The 21,438-nt window shown below is 28.3% G+C and overlaps 1 protein-coding gene across 3 annotated transcripts in view; it reads right to left on the bottom strand.

Annotated features, from left to right (window-relative positions):
• Nucleotides 1-20,779, bottom strand: part of LOC142328179 (D-beta-hydroxybutyrate dehydrogenase, mitochondrial) — a 30,893-nt gene extending 10,114 nt beyond the window's left edge. Inside the window, exons 1-5 of one of the 3 annotated variants that reach the window (XM_075371735.1) lie at nt 20,540-20,659; nt 14,965-15,049; nt 11,721-11,804; nt 7,216-7,381; nt 3,116-3,268 (exon numbers count right to left, since the gene is read on the bottom strand). In XM_075371735.1, coding sequence (XP_075227850.1) covers nt 3,116-3,268; nt 7,216-7,381; nt 11,721-11,804; nt 14,965-14,970 — 409 coding nt within the window. In that variant the 5' untranslated portion in view covers nt 14,971-15,049; nt 20,540-20,659. Of the gene's footprint in view, nt 1-3,115; nt 3,269-7,215; nt 7,382-11,720; nt 11,805-13,084; nt 13,212-14,964; nt 15,050-20,539 lie in introns of those variants that run through there. The other 2 variants (XM_075371733.1, XM_075371734.1) reach the window with 2 other exon arrangements.
• Nucleotides 20,780-21,438: the final 659 nt, after the last annotated feature.

Here is a 21,438-nt window from a genome sequence, read left to right as displayed (position 1 = left end):
CTGCAAATGTTATAACCATGTCTCTGTTTCTTTTCCTGCTGTAATTCATTATTACCTTAAGACTCATGATCTGGTCTGGACAGTTCCTCCAAGGTCTGAAACCTCCTTGATATTCTGCTAGTTCTTTCTCAAGTTGTGAACCGACCCTGTTGAGGATGATTCTTGAAAAAGTTTGTATGTTGTGACTAGGAGTGAGATTCTCCAAGAGATTCTTTAAGCTGTGTTTTCTCCCGCTTTTTGTGTAGCAGATGGATGAGGGCTGTCATCCAGTGTTCTGGTAGTTCTTTGATCCAGATGTTGACAAGCTGTTGATGAAGGGCAATTTTTGCTGATCTTCCTGCACGTTTCCAAATCTCTACATAAGTCTGACCTTCTCCTGCTGCTTTGTAATTCTTCATCTTACCCAGTGCTTGGTCGACTTCTTTTATTGTGGGAGGTTTTATGTTTTCTGGTGGTGTTGTTATTAGGAATATTTGTGTTGAAGTTTAGGAGTTCTGTTGGTTCTTCAAAATTTAGTAGTTTGTTGACAAATTTACCTAGGATTTACGCATTGCTTTTATTGTTATGGGCTAGTTTACTGTTTTCATTGTTTGTTATTAGGGTTGGGGGTTTGTATTTTTGGAGCTGATTTTTTAAGGTTTTATACTAGTCTCTTGACTGTATTTTATTGAATTCTTCATCTATTGACTTCAGTGTGACTTTATGGTGTTGTCTTTCTATTGTCTTACTGGATTTTGGAAGGTTGTTTCTGATTTTTGAGAACAGTAAAACAGTTATGACTTTTATCCACTGTTTTGTCACATTTGCTGTTCCACCATTGATGTTTTTACAGGATTTTATTGGGGCTTATTCTTCTGCAATTTTCGAGTTTATCCGTGATTGTTATTCTTTCAGTTGCTTTTTGGTAATTTTCATTCTTGATTAGTTTAGTAGAGCCCATTTTTCATTAAGTTTTAAGGGACTTGGTTTTGTTGCTTTCTTTGGGGAATAAATTTAATTTTAATTTTGACTACATAATGATCTGCGCTTTCTCAAAGAGCTTCTGTCTACTCTTCGGAGGACTTTCAGATTGTAGATTTTGTGGTGGTGCTTATACATGAAGATACGGTCTAGTTGTCATTCTCCTGTAGTGTAGTCGGGTGTTTTCAGATTTTGAGTTTTTGAAGTTTCCTCTTGAAATATGTAGATTTTGAGATTAGGTTGTGGTTTCTGCAGAGATCGAGAAGTCTGTCTACTTTTGTTTGTTTTCTTTTGGGCAGGCCATTTTCCAATGATGTCATGATATTTTCTTTCTCTGCCCATTTCAGCATTGAAATTTCCAATTAATTGTTTTTTACATGGTTTTTGGGGATGTTACTTACATTTAGGTCTAGTAGACCCCAGAACTTTTCTGTTTCTTTACGGACTTTTGGAGAGTTATTTTAATTATTACTTGGTGCATGGGCATTTATTATAGTGTAGATTTTATTAGATGCTCTTAAGGTGAGTGTTGAAATTTTTGGGGATTGTTACTTGAATTCTTCTATGGAGTTTATTATTCTGAGGCTGACTAAAAAGCCTCTTCTAAACTGTGGGACTTTTTCATTACTCTCTTCCCGGGTATACCTTTGTAGAGTCTATAATATCCTTGAGGTTCCACGGCATCCTGGTCTGTGTTTCTTATTTCCTGAAGAACCACGATGAGAATTTTGTGTTGGTCCATTACACCAGTTGTTATTTTTAGTTTACCAGTCTGCTTGAGCAAGTTTACATTGTGTGTGGAAATGTAGGTGATTTACTAGGGTCTGATTTTGGACTTTGTATTTCTGTTGTTCACGTATATAATTTTGGGGCATTCCAATGCTTCTGATCACACATTATCTTCTAAGTGGAAGTCCATCATATCCAAATGCTTCCTTCCCTGAACTCTGGTGTTGCTTGGTTCAGCTGAGAGTATTCCTTAAAAGACCTTTCACGGTTTACTGTCAAGGGATCAGCCCTTGGTGAGACTAGCTCCCAAGTTACAACACTAGATGTTATCTGGTGAGGTGATAGTGATGTGTGATTTGATGATAAATGAAGCTATGAAGTTTGTTTGGATTCAGTTCACCAGACAAATTTCCTCTATTATTGTTCCAGATATATCTAGGCACATCTGGTGGAAGCTCAATCTAATTTTTATGAAAGTTTTTATTTTGGAAAAAAGTTACAAAGTCTGATCCGAATCATTATGCGCGCACGCACACACACAATTTTTTGAAAATTCAAATAATTTATTAACATATTGACCACTGCGCTAATACAATTTAATATTAAATAAAATATAAACTACCCAAACACAGAAAAATAGACAGTTTAAATTACCATATTAATTCTCACAGTTTAAGAATTAATTTTCACAGATCTTCAGTTGTTATTAAATTCTATAATTATAACAACATATTAATTTATAATTTGTTTTTAATTTTTTTGAAATTGTTTTTGCTGGACAGCAGATTGTGCATATTCATCCTTAATAGATTTCAACATTTTCAAAAAAGAAAACAATTTCAACAAATCAACAAAATTATAAAAGATATGTTTTTAATGTAATTACAGAATTTAATAACTAAAAATGTGGGATATCCTGTGAAAATCAATTCTTGGAATACATATCATAAGTTTAACTTATCTGTTTACTGTGTTTTGATGGTTTATATTTCATATATATATATATATATATATATATATGATTGTATGCTGTAGCAATTTTTCTGGCTGATACTAAATATTGCATTGTTATGTATTAGCTAGTACTAAATACTGCAAAACATAGAAAATACTTGAAGTATCATTAAAAATGGTAATTTATTTAATCTATTAAATTATGTAATCCACGCTTAGGTTACTATTCAATCGCTGAATTTTTTCTTCATAGAAATTTCTTACCATTACTGATAATAGCATGTTTACGTAATAAGTTGTCAGACATTTCCATCATGCGTGTGAGTTTTAAGTTTTTCTAATTCCTCCTATCCTTTTGTGAAAACCATAGAATTTACTTTAAAAGATAAATGATGCATAACTATTATTTTTTTTAAATAAAAATTATTATTAAAAATGCGATAATATTTTTAATTAAAAAAAGCCACCTTACCTCTTGTTTTTCTTATCATTGGTAAAAATACTTGCGTAGTTCTTATTACACTTAATAAATTCATGTCTGCAGCTTTCTGGTAAACCTGTATCGGTACCCATTCTACCTCTCCAAATGCTGCCCATGATACGTTATTAATCAAGGCCCATAAACCTGTAATAATACATAACCGCTATGAAGTAGATTAGTTATAAAAAAAAACTGGGATATTTAGCAAGTCTTAAAAATACCATAGTTATATTAGTTTAGAATAATTACTGAAAGCAATTATATTTCTATTAAGGAAAATATTTGTATTAATAATTATAACCAGTAGCTTATCAGTATACTTCTTATCTTGTGAAAATGTTTTTGCTAACTAGTTCTTTCCCAACTATTTAGCAAATTTCAATACTTATAAAATAATTTCTGGAAATAATAATTAGATAAATATTTTAAATCCTCTGTAAAATCAAATATACAGTGAAAACATACATAATGAGGCTGGTATTTGATGTTTGTGACTTAATGTATTTAGTGAAATTTTTATTTATGGTAGTTAAAAAATTTAATGATAAAAATGTATATATAGTGGCTAAATTTAAATAATAAAAAATAAATAAATAAAGATATTATTGTATATATTTTATACATGAATGGAAAATTTTGTAGTGAGTTTTGTTTGTTTCTCCATTTACAACGGCATCACGCGAGAACAAACAGATTGTACAAATTTTATAGATACATTCATGTTATTCCAGGGAAGGTTTTAAGTCATAGTTATAGTATAAAAATAAAAACAAACCTTACCAAAAATTTTTATTATATCCCTAGCGCTTTCAGTAGTTTGATCATCCTCAGGAGAAAAACGTTTTTCATAATTTAAAACATAAAATTAAAACGTAAATTAAAAATATTAAAAGAAGTTGTTACAACTGATACGCTTACTGAACTGACGTAATTATATTTATACGATGACGACCAGTTGTTATGATTTTAATATTTAATATTTGTAATTTATGTTTTAAATTACGAAAAAAGTTTTTCTCCTGAGGATGATCAAATGACCAAAAGCGCTAGGGATATAATATAAATTGTTAGTAAGGTTGATTTCTATTTTTATATTATAACTAATTTTATATACTAACAGTGCCATGTTTGAAAAATTTAATTTTAAGTCATACATCGAGACTGACATGTGTAGGTCCAGGCAGTAGAGCCCCTTTAGCTACCAATATATATATTATATATATAGATCACATTCCATATAAGAAAAGGGAGTAAGTGAAACAATGTAAACAGATTACTACAGTATGAGTTAAATCTTTCTGGAATGCAGGATTATTTCATCACAATTCTACTTTATATTTTCCCATTAACTTTCTAGAATTTTCATGTAAAATATTTTAAATATCAGAATGATATCAGTTTTTATATGATTATATTTTAATAATCCGATAGTAAGAAATGATTACAGCAAAAATGAAAAGTGATCTTCAAATGTCTATGGGCATAATATACTGCTACATTAAAAAAATAACCTCCATTTAAGTTGTCAGGAAGAAACTTGCAATGGGACAATCAAAATAATCTCCTTATTAAGTAATAACTGAAAGTCAATTTGGTGAAAAGTTACACAGATACGTTAAACAAATTCATACATAATGATAAAATTGAGCAATTTTAGTAAGTAAATTGTTTATATATTCATATAATTTCAATATTTATTTTAAATTTTAGGTATATGTTTTTAAATACCAAAATAATTCATTCGGATGTCATATGTGGAAAACATAGCATTCCCTGCACAACATCCATTATTTTGGAATTTTTCAACTACTCTTATATCTACATGTTCTTAAATCCTGCAAATTTTATAACTTAGCAGGATTAAATTGTTTGTAATTAAATTAATTGTTTGTTTAATTAAATTAAATTAATTGTTAATTAATTGTTTGTAATTAAAAATGATATCTCTGAAAAATGTGTAAAATGTCAAGTTTTGACATTAATTACAATTCTGAAATCTTGCATTACTAGTTTACTCAAAGAGTTAAACAAATAAAGAGATCACACAAAAATCTAATATACGCATTACATTTCATGATTCGTATCAAAATAAATTATTGTAAAACCAAATAAATTATCTTATAATTAGGCACAAAAACATGAGTTTTTATTATAAGGGAAATGAAGTAACATCATTTTATTGAAGTAGATAAATTTTGGTGAAGGTAGTAATATCTAATAAGACTTAAGACAGTATTATGAAATGGAATCTGACAGGATAAATTAAATTTTTGGTCACACAAAATTCAAGATTCAGTCTTTGAGCAGTAAATATTCATGAACTTACCTACAGTACATTAAATTTGTTTTAACTTAGTATTTTAGAACACAGTATACAATCGATAATCAGTATTTTTCATTTATTTTAAAATAAAAAAAATAATGCAATATCAAAAAATATGTGGCTTACAGAGAAAAACTGAATCCTTGTTCTTCCCAGACCCGCTGCACAATCATTGCTTAAATAAAAAATGAAATTAGAAGTTCGACCGCACACACTTAATAGCAAATATTTTGCTCAATCACATTATCTTTGTAAAATGAGTAGGAGTCATTGTAATATATCAAATTACAACACAATGAAAAATTATCCAATACTAACTAAAATTTCAAGCCAAATACTTATTTTCTGTTAACATAAAATAGCTAGCAGAGTGCTGAAATAAATTAGAATAATTTTTATATAGAAATATTGTTAATTATGATAAACTATTTTATTAATTAAAATTCAAAAAAACATATTTGTTTATCTCACTTGCTGAGTAACCCTTGCAAAAGCAGTTGTACATTGGCAGGTCTAGATTCACAAAATTTTAAAACACTAAATGTATTATTTAGTGATACTACTTTACAAATATTACAAAATGTAATCATTTAATACATAACTATTTTTTTATACTATGATTTGTTTGTTATTCACTACACCTGCCTTCTTTCTTTTTTTTATATCAAACTTTTGCAATATATTCTTGCATTTTTTCTACAAAAAAAGTGCAAGAATCTGATGCTGAAGCAGATTCCATAAGATGTCTTTATATTCCCCTAGAGACAATAAACATCAGATTCCAAGAATGCTCCATTGAATGTTTCATGTATATATTGTAGACATATCCTACGGATTTGAATACTAGATCGTGGATACCGGTGTTCTTTGGTGGATGGGTTTCAATTAACCACACATCTCAGGAATGGTCGAACTGAGAATGTACAAGACTACACTTCATTTACACTCATACATATCATCTTCATTCATCCTCTGAAGAATTATCTAAACGGTAGTTACCAGAGGCTAAACGGGAAAAAGAAAGAAAAGGCATATCATCAGGAGTGGACGCTTTTACATTCTTGGATTATCCTCATAATATCATGGGACATACCAGGAAACTCAGAATTTCCTGCTTGAACATCCTTCAGTTTTCATGAGGATATTGTTCTTGTGCTGTGTGATTAATAGACTGTATGTTTGTTGTGCACAAGAAAACACACTTGTTATGGGGAAAGATAACATATCTTGTATCACTTGTAAATGACAGTGACTGTGTGTCACTGTTGTCATTTATAAATTATAGTTATTACCCCTCCTCTATGAATCATGAGACCTTGCCGTTGGTGAGGGGGCTTGAGTGCTCAGGGATACAGAGTAGCTGGACCGAAGGTGCAACCATATCAGAGAGGTATCTGTTGAGAGCCAGACTAAGGAATGATTCCTGAAAGAGGGCAGCAGCTCTTTCAGTAGTTGTTAGGGGCGTGAGTCACAATGACTTAAACGGCCGTATCAACATCACTCAGTCCTCTGAGTACTGCGCAGCTGAAAGCAATGGAAAACTACAGCTGCTTTTTTTCCAAGAAAATGTGGCTCTCTGCATTTTCACATAGCAACAATGGAGGCGCCTTCCTTGGTAAAATATTCCGGAGGTAAAATAGTCCCCCGTTCGGATCTCCGGGTGGGGACTACTAAGGAAGGGGTCACCAGACTAGCACTAGATAGGGAATCTTGGAGAGCTGCATCAAACCAGTCAAATGACTGAAGACAAAAAAAAAAAAGTTATTACCATTATTTCCATGAGGAAGATGATCTTTTATGAAAGAAGCTGTTCTTTGAAGATCTGTTTCAGATGTTATATCCAGTTTAAGAGTATGAAGACGACCTGATGATTCATCTTTTAATTTTAAAGATAATTCTTCATTTCCTTGAAACCCAGCAAATACTGTAAAACCCTGAAATAAAAGCAGCAGTGAATGATCAAGATAATCTGAAATTCAAGGTGAATGAAAAAGATGTATTTGGAAAGACCCTATAAGCAGTTTATTCTTTGGTTTTTGAAATGACTATGTACATGTTTTAACTCGACAAAAAATTATCATTAGAAAATTCTGTTACATTTGCATTCGCTCATTTCTCTTAAAAATTACAAGTTGAAATATCAAAATTTGTTGAATGAGCAGTAAATAAACTGATCACATAAAACTTTTTCTATTTTTGTAAGCTTTACCAACAAGTAGCATAAAAATGTATAAATTAAACAAGAAATATTAGAATTATGTGAATTTTTATATTCATAACGGTACACGTTTTAAAAATTGACAACAGTATACTTTTTTAAAAGTATATGTTATAAAAATTTTGCAACCAAAAACAACACAAACCAAGTAGACTAAATCTTATTAGTATATAAGCATAATGCCTTTTTTGAAATTTTCTCACAAACTTACAATTTTTGAAACACAATCTTACAGAACCAACTCAAACAGAACACAGCTAAAGAATTGATTACTGAAATAAACATTCAAAATAATTACTCATTTTTGACAAAATTTTGTACATAGTTTAACAGACTAAGCTCATGCACATAAGGCACAGAAAATAAAAAAGCATTTACAAAAAATCCTCATTAATCAATGACAAACACACTCATACAAGTTAATCTATTAGCACAGAAATATAGCAGACACAATCCTTCTTTATAATGGAAACACCAGGCTCTGTATCCACTCTTCACATATAAAAAAAATTCACAAAATATATTTTTTCAGCTTACATACTTGTCTACGTTTGATGTTTTTATTTATTACTATGTTATTAAATTTTAATCTTTTGCAAATTAAAATTTCACTTGCATTTTTTTGTAAAAGCACTCTTACAAAATCCTAGGTCCTTGCTACAAGATATAGAATCATGTCCCACAGGAAAGAGTCTTTAGTTCCTCATTCTTCTCAATATATATAAATGATCCTCCTGAAATCTCCAATCATTCATCGGTACTCGTTTTCTCAGATTACAACACTGTACCCAAACCTTAATAATTACTTAACAACTACAGAATTCTGTGGTGTTCATAATGTACAGAGTGGCACACAAAATGATCCAACATTTAGTTTTGTTAAAAAATATTTATTTGAATCGCAATACAGAAAAGTAAAATACGTACCTGGAGATTTTATTCTGCTTATCACATGTTTTGGTTATCTTGTTGCACACCTCAATGATTAGCACTTGCAGTTCCATCACCGTATGAGGATCTTTAGGGAAGATGTTTTCCTTTATAAATCCCCAAAGAAAATAATCACATGGATTCAAATCAGAATCGTTAAGGAGTCAGTGCAATTCAGACGCAAAACAGTTAGGAAAATGGTTTGAAATGACATTTGTGTTAAAAGTTTCAAGCAGAAAGTCTAAAACAACATTAGCTGTGTGTGGTCTGGCACCATCCTGCATGAACCATTCATTTCCTAATTAAAACCTTTTTGCAAGAAGCTGAGGAACAAAATTATTAGGCAGCATGTTTAAATAACATTCACTGTTCAAAAAAGAATGGCCCTTATTACTCACAAGACTTGAGATAGCAGCCCATACAGTAATTTTTGGATGATACACCATGATGCACCTTTTCATGAAGCACGTGTGAATTTTCGGAAGCCCAAAAACACACATTTTGTATATTAACAACCCCGTGTACATAAAAAATGTGCCTCATCTGAAAACCAAGCATTGTTTAACAATACATGTCTTGGTTTACAACCCATTCAGCGAATCCCATTTTGTGATGTTTCTTGTAAACTGTTAATTTAGGTAACACTTATTTTGTACTGATACAAATGTATCGGTACAAAATGGGAAAGAGTGTATGTATGTTTTTAGAATTCACTATACAGATCGCTTAAAAATCCTAAGTTGTGCTGCTGCTTTTCTTGATGCTGCTCTGACAGCTTCGACATTCTGTGGAGAATGAACATTGGCAGGTTGTTTGCACTTAACTCTCAAATACTAAATCATCACTATTAAATTTTTCATAAAGTCTACATAATGTTTTAAATGAGGGCGACCACAGAGTTTGAAAATGTTCACGAAACCGTCTTTGTGTAAGCACCACACTTTTCTTTTCATTATAAAATGCTTTATGCATTGTTCAACAGTCAGTCTTCCTTTGTCAGCCATCTTGGAACAATACAAAAACAGCACACTCAGAAAGAGAAGAAACTAATATTCACAAACTGCTGTACTTCTTCCAACATAAAACACATTAATAATTAATTATTAACCTAAACAATTATTACCAAAACAAATGTTGGATCATTTTGTCCCCCAACCTGTAGAATACCAAATACAAATAAAGCAACTTTAAATGCAAATAAAACTGCTGAATTGTGTTACACAGGTAGGTGTAATGGAGTGTAAGTGGTGATGATAATGGTTCGTCTGTTAAATTCATAGGTATGTTGTAGATAAAATTTTTTTGGTACAATCAAATTGATTTTATTTGTAATAAAATTAAATCATCTGTTTTTCTTTGAAGCATCTTAATGAAAAAACACTAAACTTGTGATCAATATTTATTTTACCTACCTTGTTATGATTCTGTTGCCATTTTTAAAGAACAACTTTACCTTTTAAAATATCTTCCCTTTGATTTATTTAAAATAGAATTATAACTGGTAGACGATTCTCTTGTATAAAAATGTTACTGTTTTTAAATTTTAAAAATTCTTAACTTTCTGCATTCTCTTGTAATATAAATTAATGTCTCAAATATTATCTGTTAAAGCCTTCTAAATAGTTATTTGTTTGTACTGATTTTATTAGTACAGCATCTTTAGCCCACCAAGCTGGTGTAGTGATTAACCCGTCATCACAAATCAGTTGATTTCAAATCCTAATAAAGGCAGTTTGCTTTTATAAGGTTTTTAATACTAGATCATGGATACCAGTGTTCTCTGGCGGTTGGGTTCCAATTAACCACACACCTCAGGATGGTTGATCTGAGACTATACAAGACTAAATTTCATTCACATTCATACATATCATCCTCACTCACATCCTCTGAAGTAATACCTTATGGTGATTCTGGAGGCTAAATAGAAAGAGAGAGAGCATCTTTACCTACATGATCTGCTACTACTTCAAATGTTTACTATTTAATACAATGATCAAAGAGCAGGCACACAACAGGAACAACTGGAGATAAAACAATTACAAAAGGGATGTGGGGTGGTGGTTCTACCACTCACCAGACCTTATGACTGCGACCAAATTATATAATTAGTAGCCAAGCTATTCTAGTTACCTGGTTGGTACAAACACCTTTGTTAAATTTCTAAACTTTCTTCTCAAAAATTTTAGTAACCTTTTTTACTTCCTTGTACGAAGTATAAGGAAGTATTGTAATCGTGAAAAATGTTGGTTTTCATATAACAATGGAAATATCCATTTTGATCATCCCAGAATCCATTTTGACTAGTTTTAGCATGACGTCTGTATGTACATACCATATGTATCTCACATAACTCAAAAATGATCAGTTGTAGAATGTTGAAATTTGGTTTTAGGGCTGCTGTAACATCTAGTTGTGCACCTCTCATTTTGATCGCAATCGACTGGACCAAACGTGTCCAAAATATTTGGATTTTGGACTTTTTTTAACTGCAGTAATAAGCCCTCATTGAGAGCTTTTCAACAATATATCAGAAGTGGTACTTATTTTCATTGGTTTCAGAGTTATAGCCCAAAAAAAACGAATGAAATATTTGGATCTTACAAGGGGAAGACACATCAGTTCGAATCAGACTTCATTTCATTTTTTTTAACTTGTTTTTTTAATTTAAATATATTGATTAATTAATAATTATTAACCTCCAATTGTACAAAAATCTTTACAATAATTCAATGATTTAATAATATTAAATTTTATATAATCTTTTATAAAAAAAATGTAATAAAAAATACAAATATATAAAAAAATATATGTAATTTAGAAGGCATACAATGAAGTCTTTGGTGTCCGCATCAGATTTTTTGTTAACATTTTTAAACATAATTTTAATAGCTGCTGTTACTTTTCACAAAGTTACTGAAATATAGAAAAATGTATTTTTCCAGTTTAAAAGCGATCACAATTTAATACACTGTTTGAAAAGATCAATTAAAATTAGATTTAAAAACTGATATGCACACACACACACATAGATACATACACATATAAGCACATGAATTCAGAATAGATGTATAATTTTACTTACTGCTGAATTACATATGAGTAAAATTCATTATTTATAAACTTACAAGATCATCTAATTGTTTGGCTATTGTGTAACCAATTTTTGAGTCGCATCCTGTAATTAAAACAGCTTTACCAGCAGCAGTTACCTACGACAAACAAAATAATATTAATTATAAATATATTTCTCAATGAGTTTATGCACTTAAAAAAATGTTAACTTTAAATAAATTTATAGTTAAATGAATTCATTAAGTATAAAGAATAGAATAGCAGTGTATATAACCTATTTTCATTACATAAGATTAAATGAAAAAACTATAATATTTTACTGAATGCTGTTTTTATCTTTAACTATAAAAGAAGGAGGTTCTTAATTTGATTCCTTCATTTCTTTTCATGTATCTTCAAGTCTTATTCTCCATCCAATTTTAATAATTCTCTTTGTAGAGAAATTTCATTTAGTGGTCCTTGTTGGGTAAAGTTAACAAAAATAAAAGAAAACACAGCTCGTATTTGCCAAAAGAAATTGGACTTTAATTAGGAAGAAAATAAATGAACTTATGTTAAAGCATAACCTTAAATTAAATGAAATTAGGAAATAAACATAACTTAATTTCACATAAGAAATATCAACTGAAATCAGCATATCAGTAATAATAATATTAAAAAGATAAAATACATGAATATACATTTTTCAAATACATATTTTGAAAATCTACAATTTAACAAAGCCTGAAAACAAGAGAACATAAAAAAAAATTATTTACAATTATAAACGAAAAACATAACATCAATAAACATAGTATGACTGGAAAACTATTGCATTACTGACATATGGTGTAATATTGAAAAAATTAGCAATGAATAAATGTCATTAACTTGGAAAAATAAATTACAGTAAATCTTAATTGGCACTGGCTTTTTCTAATTTATGAACATCATCAAACTTAGCATTATCAAATAATAAGTAAATTGAAAATAAGTAAACATATATTTCAATAATCACATTGAAATAAGTAAACATATAAGTAGAGTTCATATTAGTAAACAAGCTTTCTTGAAAATATAAAATTACAAAGAAGTCCTAAAACATAACTGCAGAAAAGCAGTAATTTTCTTTAGGTTAATTTAAGAGAAGTAATATGAATAGAGTTCATGAGTAGAAAATTAATAATCTCGGCGATTAACAAGTTACAAGATTAAATTATAGAGTTAATTACACTAACAACAAATTGTAATAATTAAGCACGTAAAATAGGTTGCAGCTGAACGATGACATAACCTTATATAAGCCACCTGTCGTGAATAAATGGATTTTAAACTAAACTTGAAATTGAAAGGCATAAGGTATAATGAACTGAATGTTTCACAAATTTTAATGATAAAATAACTGTTTAACGTAATAAATAATGAAAATTGAACTTGCCTGTAGCACACAAATATTAGCAAGAGACGAACTCGTAATTGAATACATACAGTAATCCTGGGGGGAGACAGGGTTTAGAGGTTGAGCAGGACGTGACGTCTCAAAAATGTAGCAACGAGTTTGGAGATTCTGCATCGATGAAAATATAATCAACAGCTAGAGAAGATTCGGCGTCGATAAAATTGGCAGTTTGTAGTAATTGAAGCACTTTCAACATAGACGTAATATACAGAATTTGCAGATTATCTTAACAAAGAAACGAGGCAAGAACGAACATAGAGATCGGTGAAGACACTGCCGAGTAGAGCTAGAGAATATTTCGACAGAGAAATACCGCAACATTTATGCGAGTATGAATGCGATGAAAATATTTAAACAATTATTCAAGAGAGAAAATTGCAAGCTGATCCATCCAAGGCTGGAAGGATCAGCGTGGCGGAACCATACAACGTGAAAGTCAGGACTAGAATGACCAAAGCTAGCGTGGTGAAAGGTTGGGGAAGCGAACGAAGCAATGGACAGAAGAGAGTGTGTGTGTGTGTTGACAACAAGAGTAGTGTCTTAGTGTTAGTATGAGAACGATTAGAGAAAACGTGCGGAATTCGGGAACGAAGACATAACAAAAATAATTTACAAGCAAGCAGACCACTAAAGAATTACGTAAGACAGATAAAATAAATTTCTGAATACGCAAGTTGAAGAAATGACATCAGGGCAAACAAAGAGAAATAGACTTCTAGGAACTATGACAATATTGAAATTGGTTGAGAATAAAAAACACTAAGCCTAATATATATTAAAACTAAACAGCAATAAAAAATGCGAGATATGAAATACGTTGACACCAATACGATGATGCAACAGTCAGTCAAGCTGGAGCCTGAGAGAAATGATATCGAAAACAAACCCAAACAACCTATTTAAAAATACACGTAGATAAGCCTTACAAAAATGCAAGATAAATTACAAAGTCTGTAAACTACAAGACTCGACCATATCCTTGAATTCATTGGAATAAAACGACTTTACGCAAACTGGGTAAACAGTCCTGTTGTAAGTCTTTCCACATAACTAATATAAAGACTTTTTAAATGAAAAATTAATTTTCTTTGAAGATAATCTGAACAGTATTTCTTACTTTTTTCATCATCACTGCTTCTTAATATTAGATTAATGTAGCACACAATAATACACAGACAGCCTGATATTATTCTCAAAATGCATTGAATGTAATATTAAGTATACAAAAAATGAGTTGCAAAATTTGAAGTAAAAACAAAATATGTATTCCCATCTTCTAGTGAGCCTAAGCTGCACGTTTGCTAGCAGTCTCTTTGTGTTATTACAACCCTTTTTTCATTTTATATGACTAAACTTTAAACACTATATGACTTCCTTGAACGCCAATTAGATTATATATACACATTTTTTGCTGCACTTCATTTAGATTTATTTCATTTGAAAGTGAGATACAATCCTCCAATTCTTTAATAAGTGTACAGTTACACAATTACTGAAATAGTTTTTATTAAAATCACATATTTATACAATTATTAATCCAACAATCTTGAAATAATAGGACAGAGTAAAAGTTCCTTTATTACTTGTATTAATAGATCAGTATTATTGGTAAATTATTTTACAATCACGGGTTAATATTTGTAATTATTAAATTAATATATTTAATTTTAAAAAAAAGTAAAAGAATAAATAACAATTTAACTTACTTTAAAAATAAGACTTTATTTAACTAAAATTAAGAATTTAACTTTTTAAATTCTTGTATTATTCTTTTTATTATAACTCTGTGCTGTTAATTATATTTAAATTCTATTAAATAAACCACCTAGTACAGAATATTGAGATAAGACATATCTTACCTTCATTTTTCATGAAAGTACTTTCGCGGAATTCCGCATCTCTTCAGTTATGATTGAAATAATTCTGTTACTGCATAGTAAAAATCTAAAAATAAAAATACTAAAATAATGAAGATTGCATATTAAACGAGTGATGATATCTGTTGCAGTTTATACGACCATCTACCTCAAACCCTCTCTAATGGTTTATAAAATTTAAATTTTGTTTGTATTTATATATTTAATATTTTTCTAGTATATTTCATATGGCCATCTTTATTAATTTCTAATATTTCTAAATTTGTGGTAATATCGGAAATCGAATGTTTATTGTTTACTAAATGGTCTGCCAAATTCACTATCACTCATATTTATATCACTCAAACATAAAGTTTTAATACGGTCACTGAATGTTAATGATATTCTCATTATATTTAACCCGATAATAAACAATGAACATCTAATAATATTACAAAAATTAAATTCTTAAAATAAAAATTTATCGAAATAAATAAGAGAACCAAATTGAAACATCAGGTATATAGGAAACCTACATCTAATAATGCAACAATTCACAAAAAATCAAATCTCCCTTGGTTTCATAAAATTAAAACGTATACAATCATGATTAATAGAGTAATCAAATATACACATAATAATTAAGAAAAGTTAATTAATGAAATAAGGTGCATAAAATATATAGTGGTTGAAAATGGATATGAAACTACTTCAATTAATAGTATTTATAAAAGCACTATCAAAACACAATAACAAAATAACTCTCTCACAACCGCAATATAATAAGACAGAAAAGTATGAAAATATGTACATAATGTATTTATGCAGTAATAATGTCATTGCTAATAAATATTACTAAAACTTACAATAAAGAAATATTTAAACCGCCATACAAATCAGGTACCACTCAATAAAATATTTAAAAACCAAAAATAATAATAAAATAAACAATTTGTGTGGAAATAAAATTAAATGTAATGATTGCAACGGTATTTATATACAAATGGCAAATAGATCCTTTAAAAATTGATTTCAATTTCAATTTGATTAACCACCAGATAGTATTTGAGGGAGATGGTCTTATGAAAACTGTTACAGATAGCAACACTTTTTTAAATTACGTGCAATTTCAATTATTTTTATTTTTAGATGTTTATTATGCAATAATGTAATTATTTAAATTACAATTGAGAATGCGAGATCCTGCAAAAGTACTTTCATAAAAAATTAAGGTAAGATGTGTTTTATCTCAATATTCTCTACTAGGTAGTTTATATATAAACCACTTAATTTTTTAAACGTGTTGTCCTGTATGTTGAATTATAATTATTATTTATAAACCAGCACATACATACATATAAAGCAAGAATGATCTTACCTTCAATCTAATAAGGCCTTTTCAAATCCTACAGATTCATCATCAGTTATTAAAATACCATAGTTATCATTATCATTGAGCTACTTCGTTAAAGTCATGACTGATTAAAATTATTAGTCAGATGTTAAAATTCAATTATACATTATACAAGCCTACCAATTTAAACAGATCATCCTGCTCAAAATTTACCTGGTAGTTTATTAAATTGAAATTTTTATATTTATCAATATAATATTTCTCCAAATGCTCCAGTTTGTTTTTAAATTTACAAATTTCTAATATTTTAAGATTATTTATTAAATCTGTAATTTTATGTCCATTTGAAATCAAGTGATATGCCATATTTGAACAATTTTTCTTTTTATTTTTAACTGCTCTTGGATGTTCCGAGAATCTTGCTTTAAATGATCTCTAGTTTTACCTATATAAATGGCATCATAATCTGTGCATTTAATTTTATATATGCCGCTTAAGTTAAATTTGTCAAAATTATAATTAGTGTTACAATTAAAAAAAAAATGTTCAAAATATTATTTGCAGGTTTATGTGCAATTGTATATTGTTCATTATTATATATACATTTACTATTTTGTGAATTTGCTCAGATAATTGTATAAAATATATTTTCTATCATAATTCCTAGAACCATTCACAGGAATAAGTACAGTGTTTTTGTTACTATAATTCTTCTTTAAATATCCCTGTAAATGTTATCGATATAAAATTTGTTGTAACCATTTTGTAAAGCTATATTTCTAATATATTCCAGTTTATTATTTAATACCACCTTATTATGTGAATAAATAACAGCTCTATGTATCATACCATAGTAAGTGTGTCTTTTATATAAAAATTGATTATTTGAATTTTTATGAATGATTATATTATTGTTGGTAGGTTTTCTATATTATGCTTGTTTCAACTTAATTAGTATCAATTATTATGTTTATATCTAAAAAATTCAGGTCCTGTCATTGTCTGATTCCATAGTAAATTTGAGTTTATTATTAAATAAATTTAGCTTGTTTAATATTATTTGATGTTCCGGTGTCATGTTAGAGTCAAATATTACAAGTATGTCATCCACATACCTCCCATTAAAGAATATTATGAGTATGTAATATACCATCTTCTCAAAATGTTGTAGATAAAACTAACATAATGGAAGAAAGTGGCACACCCATAGGTAAACAATCCTCTTTTGAATAATATTTATTATTGAACTCAAAATAGTTCTGTTCACAATAATAATTTTGTTTTCACAATAATCATTATCATTAAGAATATGCGCTAACAAAATCTTCTGTTTCATTTTCTAATAATTTATTTTTTATTATAACTACTGTTTCTATAATTGGTATGCTTGGATACATATTTATGCAAAAGAGACAATCTTAGTATTTTCATTAATATTCAGTCTGTGTAATTTTTCAGTTAATTCACTTCCATTATTTATGTTGAACTTATACGATAAAACTTGATTTTAATCGAAGTATTTTGTCTATTTTGAAATGAAATATACAGGAAACAGTTTTAAAGTTTATCAATGGTCTAAATGCTATGTCTGGTTTATGTATTTCTGGTAAACCAGATAATGCAGGAGCTTTGGACAGAATGGATATATTCTCCTGTGGTTTGTAATTTTTTGTTATAGTTGAAAAAAATCCCTAACATGTTTATTAATGTTTTTACAATTTTTAAGTATTTGTTCATGGGATGTTTCATTTTCCTGAATCCATTTTCTTCTATGTAATTATTAAATTTGTCAATATAAGTTTCTTTATATATTATTACAGGTGTATCAGTTTTATCTGACTTTGTAATTATATGGCATTAAATTCTAGTAACTTTTGTTTCAATTTAAAAATATATTTTTTATATTAATAAAATGTTGGTTTTTATTGAATTGTTTATGTTTCTTGTCCAATAGTTTATTAATATTATGTATTATAATTATTAATATTTATTATTTATTAATGGTTTATTAATATTATCATTTCTAGTTATCTTCTTTCCATTATTTACTCATTTCTGTATCTACTATAATATTTTTTAATAATCTGGTTTCATCACATGAATAAATATTATATTTGAAAATATTGCAAATTACTTTATTATCTTTGCAATTAAATTTGATGTTAGTCATGTTTATATATTTATCATTATTATTCCTATTGTTGTTATTTACTTCATTTAGTTTATCACGATCCACAACATTTATCACAGAAAATTTATACTCAAAAATTATCAATTTTCCTATTATGTCTACGTTGAATTTCTTGTTTTAAACCTTCTAATTTAACTTTTATTTGACTCTGGATTTCATTAACAATTAACAAACCAAATTGATTTACTAGATTTAAGTGCATATTATATATTTCAACATTTATTTTGTGTTTTTTTTTTTTATAGTATGCACTTTTTATTTCTAATTTAATTCTATATTTTTAAGCATATAGTGTTGATTTCTCTATTTTAAAATTGTTGTATGTATTTCTGTATTTTAATATGGCGTATTTTGGAGTACCATTATTTTTTAACCAAACCTTTTTGAAAGGTACACATAATATAATCTTAATCAGTTTGATGTGTAAATTATAATATTTATAAACAACTTTAGCCTGATTTGGCTGTAGTATTAATTTTTTAAACATGTTGTCCTGTGTTTTGAATTATAATTAGTATTTATAAACCACCAGATATATATATATATGTTCACCTTAAAAAAAGAATCTAGCATTAACAATCTATTAATCTGACATTTAAATACAACATACTGGGTTTCAAACACATAATTGATATTAGTACAGATACAGATATGTGATGCACATGTACATTTTTATAAAGTAACAGTTGCTTCCTCAGTGGTACTGCAAATGGCACTATTAATAGTTCTCTTGTAGTTAAAAGTCCATTTAATATGTGCTGTAAATTATGTTTATTTGACCTATATTTTGCTTGTTCATTTAGTTTGTTAATTTTACCAAATTTTATGTTTTATAAATTTTGTATTGAGAGTTTTGATTTTAATATACTAACTGTAAAAACTTGGATTTTGTGATTGATGTCTTTTTATGCATATCCCAACTCCTATGAGGTAATTTACAAACAAAATTTATATGTAATCCAAGTTTCAAAAAACAATCAACTAAATGAACAGACATAACACAGAAACAAATGTACTATTTGAGTATGTACTAAATACTTTAAATTGAGCATTACTTATAATATTACTGAAGAATAGGCTGGATCACAGTTTCAGAAATTTTTTTTGTAATGTTATTTACAGTTTACTTGAAGTAAACTGATTACAATTCAATTGTGAAGTATTTATACTTGCTATAATGGTTTTTATGACAAATATATACACACAGTATAAATGAAAAGTTGAATCACATACTACCTTAATACAAATCAAGAGCATCAAACCAAGTTTTCATTTACAGTAATTTTTAAATAAAAAAATAGATTTCATTACAGTGGTTTTAACACTGAAGGCAATATAAAAAAACTCCAAATCATGAAAAATAAAACATACTGAATGGGTTGCAAAACTAAGAGAGGATGTAATGTAATAAATACATGTATCATTAAAAATGTAAAATTCAGTCTAAAACCTAAGTTAAGTCTAAATTCAAACTAACCTAAGTTAGTTTATCCTTAAGAAATTGATAAAAATATCACTCAGATTTGCTCAGTTGTTCCAAAGTTATTTTCAGACAAATGTAATTCATAATAGGTTAGAGAGAAATATATATGTGAAAGTAATTATGTTTTATTTTTAAATAAACTGTAAGTAACTTTTTATGAGTTATAATTAATTATCACAGGAATCATTCATAATTACCTACTTCATGTTTCCTAGTATGTTTTAATTACATTTTATTTGTTTATGACTGGTAAAAAAAAGTTTCATTAAAATTTTATTTAAAAAAAAAAAAATGTATACCAAATATACAATTTAAATGTTTAATAACATTTAATTTAGATATTAAAACTTAATCTAATTTAGTTAACACCACGATATAAAAAGCCACAAAATTTTACAATATCATTAAATTAAATTCAGCTTAAAAAATATACACGCTACAGTAATTCACAAAAGTACCCTGTTTATTTCAGCTTTGCTATTTAAACTTATAGGGCTATTTATAAAAAATTAATTCAATTTATTTTTAGAAACAGCCACAAAATCCTTACCTTCAGATTATGATAGAAAATAGTAGACCCTAAACTTACAATCAGAAATAATATTAAAAGGGTAAATGAAGATACTTGAGAAATATACAATACATTAAGAACAGTTGAAAGAATTACTGCTAAAGCATGAGAAAAAATTACTGGTAAAATACATCGATCGAAAAGATCCCAAGGTATCTCCTCAGGTTTTTTTGGAGCTGGAATCTTAGAAGACATTCTAAAACTGCAGCATGTAGGCTCTGAAAATTTTGGCCTGAACCCAGTATAATCTATTTTAATCTATCCCTTCTCCTCACTATTTTAGTCTCTACCCTAATTCCATTTCGGTGTTGTTTTTTTTGTACAAACTGTTTAATGCAAAATTTCTAATTAAAATTATCACTATATTTCCATTGATTAATAAAATACTAACACACGCGCAAATACTATTTATTCCCGCCATTGTTTACAAGGCAAAATATTATCTAATAATGCTTCAGAACTTTTAGCACCCACAACTGTGTTTTACTACTACTGTTTATTTATTTTTACTTTTAGAAAATACAATTGAAATTGCTTATTATTGTTAACTGCATCTTTCACAACTATAAGCAAAAGAAGAGGAAGTTTTTTATGTTTAGTTTAAAGTAGCCCAACTTCTTGGCGAATTATTAACAAATTTAATTTTCTGTTGTGACAGAAAACAGAAAATTAATTTTTTCATCGGCCTGAAAAATAATAACCCTTACTTAAAGGTAATATCTCAGAAAATATCTACTGTAGCCACAAACAAGAATAGGAATAAGGATCAAGTTAATAAAATATATATTAATGTACATATTTATTTATTTATTGTAAAATTATTTTTACTCTCAGTAATAAATACTTGAAACAACACTGAAATAAAGAAAGTCGATAAT

Source organism: Lycorma delicatula, chromosome 7, assembly GCF_047948215.1.
Source record: "Lycorma delicatula isolate Av1 chromosome 7, ASM4794821v1, whole genome shotgun sequence".
Classification (NCBI taxonomy): domain Eukaryota; kingdom Metazoa; phylum Arthropoda; class Insecta; order Hemiptera; family Fulgoridae; genus Lycorma; species Lycorma delicatula.
The sequence above is the reverse complement of the archived record's forward strand: the minus strand, read 5'-3'. Positions and strand labels throughout refer to the sequence as shown.